The sequence below is a fragment of the Aegilops tauschii genome, chromosome 5 (genome assembly GCF_002575655.3).
Source record: "Aegilops tauschii subsp. strangulata cultivar AL8/78 chromosome 5, Aet v6.0, whole genome shotgun sequence".
Taxonomy (NCBI): Eukaryota; Viridiplantae; Streptophyta; class Magnoliopsida; order Poales; family Poaceae; genus Aegilops; species Aegilops tauschii.
The window spans coordinates 425,366,274-425,371,112 of NC_053039.3; the positions used below are offsets into that span (position 1 = coordinate 425,366,274).

Consider the following 4,839-nt stretch of genomic DNA (forward strand, 5'->3'; position numbering starts at 1 on the left):
GAACCTGATCACTGAGACCCACTCCTGATCAACATCGACACGCGCCCTCAGCACCTCCAGGACAAGCTCCGGCGAAAGGTCGCGCCTTGCGCCGCCAGCATATGCCACCATGGCGAACTGCAGCCTTCACTCCAAATCCTCCATGGATTGCGAGCGTCGAACCACACAGATCTTCGCCGGCTCGGAAGACACCAGGGCAGGATCTGTGTGCACCTCAAGGCGAGGAATGAACAGAGCCGGCTACGCCGGGGACGGAGCAGAGCGTGGCGCTGGCGGGGGCGGAGGGGGTGGAGGCAGCCTGGCAGCCTGGGGGCGGGAGGAAGGGCCGGCCGCACGCCGATCCGCTTCGCGACGAGCCGCCTTGGCGGCCGCCTCATGCCGCAGATCCTCGACAGCGGACGGGCTCCGGGGACGCTTACAATCACGGGAGCCATGTCCGGGAAGCCCGCACCTAAAGCAGGCGATGTCGTTGGTGCAATCCTTGCGAAAGTGGCCCTCCAACAGATACCTAAAGCGCTTGTTCTCCATCTCTGGTGAGATCTCCCGACGCGGCGGAGGGGAGGGACGAGGCGGCGGAGCGCGAAGTGGCGAAACGTGCCCCGCATCCAGGCCGACGCGGCGCCGCCAGAGGGTCTTCTTCGACGGGGGGGGGGGGGGGGGGGGGGCTACACCCACGGCACATCCCGCCGCCGCGAAACGCCCTCAGTCCCCACGCCATCAGCCGCCGGCAGCACAGGACCTCCCACGTCCCCGGACTCCGAACCAGAGGAGAGGCCAAGCCCCAAAACGACAGGCCGCTCCCCGGCCCTGCGTAAGGTGGAGGTCACAGACTGCGGACTCCCTGCCATGGCGAGAGGGTGGGTGGCCGCCGCAGCCGGAGTGGCGAGCGGCGGGAAGCCGGGAAGGGAGGGGAGCGCTAGGGAGGGTGGGAGCGCTTCTTTTCGTACATGTCACTCCAGTTTCTTCCGGCCAATAGTGGTGGCTGTTGGCTTTCCTTTTCGTGACCATAAGAGGCAAGCATGCACAACTTTGATTGGACGATATATGTCAAGATCGTCCATTGCTCACCTAGTGGACGCCGCTGAGTGTGAGGAAGCAGGTGGCTCTCTGGGCCTCCTCCAAAAAATCCTATGGCCAAGTGGGCTGACGCCAGGATATTTCTTCCCCTTCTTGTGGCGACCATTGTGCCAACACGGCAAGAAAGAGTGAGATATTTCAGTGGCCAGTGTTGACTGTCCTTCAGAAAACAACCTTTGTCCTGGTGAAAGACGTTTGCTAAAAATAGAAATGAAAGGGGAGCAGCTATTCGGTGCTCGGGCTCAGATGCACCCTAAATCCTGGACATCCAATCTAGCATGGGGATTGGAGAAAGTAGTTCTGACGCAACAGTGCAAGCCCATTGAAAAAGAGGCATACTTGGTGAATACAGGGAGGAACAGTGCTCTACGGTGGGCCATTTGCGTAGCACGCACCATCGAAATGGCCGCGCGCGGCGCGCCGTGACGCCCGCGAGGTGTGCCATGGCACATAACGTTTGCTCAGTCGTAGACCAAGGTCCAGCTATACTATGGCGCTGCGCAGCTGGACGCCGACGGGGAGCTGCTCATGGCGTTCCGGGACCACTCACTGTGCGCCTGGAACAGCGTCATATGCAACGGCTTCCTGCCGCGGTGTCGCCCCAGCATCCAGCAGCAGCAGGCCTCCACGGCCAACCTCACCTCAGCCGCCGACGGCAGCCGGAACGAGAACTTCAGAACACCCGCGGCGCGAACCGCACACTGCCCCGCCGAGCTGGCCCGCGTCGAGCATCTGCGCCACCTCATCTCCCGAACGGGCCTCAACGGGATCCTGCCCGCCGCACTACTGCTCAACACAACCGCTTCTGCGTCCTCTCGCTCGCCGGCAGCAACCTCTTTGGCTCCCTCCCGGCTATGGGAGTTGGGTGCCGTTGGCGATGGTGTCGAGCAAAAACTATTCACTGCGGTGTCGCCATGCAAGGAGTGGAAAGGTCGCGAACTGCTCGACGTCCGGAAGATAGAAGGTGCGGGCTGGAGCTCCTCCTGGATCCGGTTCCTCGTTTGTGTTCCAGCTAATCTGGCCCGTAGCAGCTTTCCTAAGCTGATTTTGATTTTCGCCGGCGGCGAATCTCGCTTGCGACTTGTAGGTTCCCGGGAAGAGTTCACCGACACAGAGCAACAAGACACGGCGCCGTTGAGGTCGCAGGTACACACTGGGCGGCGCCTATCCGCCAATGGTGAAGAGGAGCGGACGCGTGGGAACTAGGAAGGCCGAAGGCATCCCTGACGAAGTCTGTTGATTAAAATAGTCTGTTTCCTGCTCCATGCACCGGAACGGTGCACTCCCCACCGAATAATCACAATAAATGCGATTGATATGTTTCTGTCGAAATACACAAGAGATACGGGGGAGAAATACGGGATATGGCTGCGATCACGAGGATAACTGGTGGCAGGGATATCAGGAGTATCTGAGCACGGGCTCAGAATTGAATTTTTGAAATGAAAGGTCCCTAAAAGATAAAAAGAAGAAAGGACGTTTGCTAAAAATAGAAAAAGATGTGGCCAGTCCTGACTGCTCGCTCACTTGTGTCAGCGTGAGTGCATTTCCACACGAGTGACGCGCCGGGTAGTCGCCGCGCTCGCGCCTATATATGCTTCCCCCGCCGCACTCCCATTTTCTCAGTAAAAACACCATCGCTCAACCTGCTCAACCATCTCCACAAGCTCTCGACTCAGATGGGCGTCGCCGACGCTGCCTCCAGGTCCGGCCAGCAGGAGCAGGGTCACAGGACGGTGTCGTCAGAGCCGCCGAAGCGGCCGGCGGGGGGGGGGGGGGGGGGGGGGGGGGGGGGGGGGACCAAGTTCCACGAGACGCGCCACCCGCTGTACCGCGGCGTGCAGTGCCGTGGCCGGGTCGGGCAGTGGGTGTGTGAGGTGCGCGTGCCCGGGGTGAAGGGCTCCAGGCTCTGGCTCGGCACCTTCACCACCGCCGAGATGGCGGCGCGCGCCCACGACGCCGCAGTGCTCGCACTCTCCGGCCGCGCCGCCTGCCTCAACTTCGCCGACTCCGCATGGCGGATGCTACTCGTGCTTGCGGCCGGGTCGTTCGGCTTCGGCAGCGCGCGGGAGATCAAGCTTGCCGTCGCCGTTGCCGTCATCGCGTTCCAGCAGCAGCAGCAGATTATTCTTCCAGTCGCGTGTCCAACAGTGGAGGCGGCCGCCAGCCCGAGCAACACTCTTTTTTACATGTCGTCCCGCGACTTGCTGGAGCTCGACGAGGAGCAGTGGTTTGGCGGCATGGACGCTGGGTCGTACTACGAGAGCTTGGCGCAGGGGATGCTCGTGGCGCCGCCGGACGACAGAGCGAGGCGGGAGGACGCCGAGCAGACCGGCGTCGAGACACTGACGCCGCTATGGAACTATTTGTTTGACTAATTCAGCCCACGGTGTAAAGTTGTCGATATTTGTGTTGTGTTCTTCCTGATTTGGGAACAAACAGAGTAGGCAGTTTTTGTTTTTTTGAAGGTTGTAGTAGGCAGTTTGAAGTTCCCGGTTTCTACTTTTGTGAGAAATGGACCCTAGATTGCTTATAATTGTCATTCCTCAATTATTGGTACAGAACTCGAGTGTCTATCGTGCAGACACTCCACAAATCTCACTCAAATATTTTATGACGAAGAAAATCAAACACAACACCCCTAAAAAAAAACACATCAAACCCACCTATTGTCTGTCAAAACAAAACCCAATCGGGCTCCCAAAATCGATCGTGGAAGTTCAGGCTAATAGGCACCCCTAAAGGCCAACACATATCTGGGACGGGTACCAGGAGGGCCGGACGCACTCGGGCACCTCCGTAATGTCAAATCCGGCCCAGCATGGCCCACACAGACCTCACTTCATTCCCACTAAAAACCCCATATGGAGCAAACCTAAAAAAAACTTCACTCTCCGGCGCTTCCCCTCCACTCCTCGTTTGTTCCTCTCCCCCTCTCCGTCCCAATGTTGAACACCGACATGGCAGAGGTGCAGGAACCGATGACTGGTGCGTGTTCGTCCTTGAGGCAGACGTGGTCGATGAGGAGGAGCTGGCCCTCCGCATCGTGCGACAACGCTCACGGGTCGACACTGTCACCTTGCATGATCGTCTATTTCCATGGTAAGACAGCTAGGATGATATTTCCATGGTTCGTCTATTTTTGATACCTTTACTATGCTAGATCATTGCACAAACGGGTACACTGCCATAGGCATTTATTATATGGTCCAGGATTTCTATGCCATATTTATTGTTATTAAGTTACGAACACAATTATTGTATCTGTAGGGATTCGTTGCATGAAAAACAATTTTTTTCCTACGAGATGACGAATTCACCCAAGATCTAATCTACTAGATGCTACCAACGAGTGGGAGAAAGTCTGCACACCCTTGTAGACCGAGAGCAAAAACGTTCTAACGAACGTGGTTGATGTAGTCGTACTTTCTTCGTGATCCAATCCAATCAAGCACCGCACGAATGACACCTCCGATATATGCACACATACGACTCGGTGATGTCTCCGCTTCTTCTTGATCCAGCAAGCAAGAGGGAGAGGTAGATGGGATCTAGGACAGCAGCACGATGGCGTGGTGATGGAGTTACAGTCGAACTCTCGCAGGGCTTCGCCAATCTTTTACGGAGAGGTGGGAGGAGTAGCAGGAGGGGAGGCGCCTAGAGTTTTGGGATGGCCGCTGCCCGCTGTGCCTCCCTCCCTTTATATAGGCGTGGGGGGCTGGGAGGCTTACCATCCAATCCCTAGGGCCGGCGCCCAATAGG

The 4,839-nt window shown here is 57.7% G+C and overlaps 1 protein-coding gene across 1 annotated transcript; it reads left to right on the plus strand.

Annotated features, from left to right (window-relative positions):
• The first annotated feature begins 2,756 nt into the window (after window positions 1–2,756).
• Window positions 2,757–3,790, plus strand: LOC109753253 (dehydration-responsive element-binding protein 1B). The gene has a single exon (XM_040388495.3). The coding sequence runs from the start codon at window positions 2,757–2,759 to the stop codon at window positions 3,453–3,455; it is 699 nt and encodes a 232-aa protein (XP_040244429.3). The 3' UTR covers window positions 3,456–3,790.
• Window positions 3,791–4,839: the final 1,049 nt, after the last annotated feature.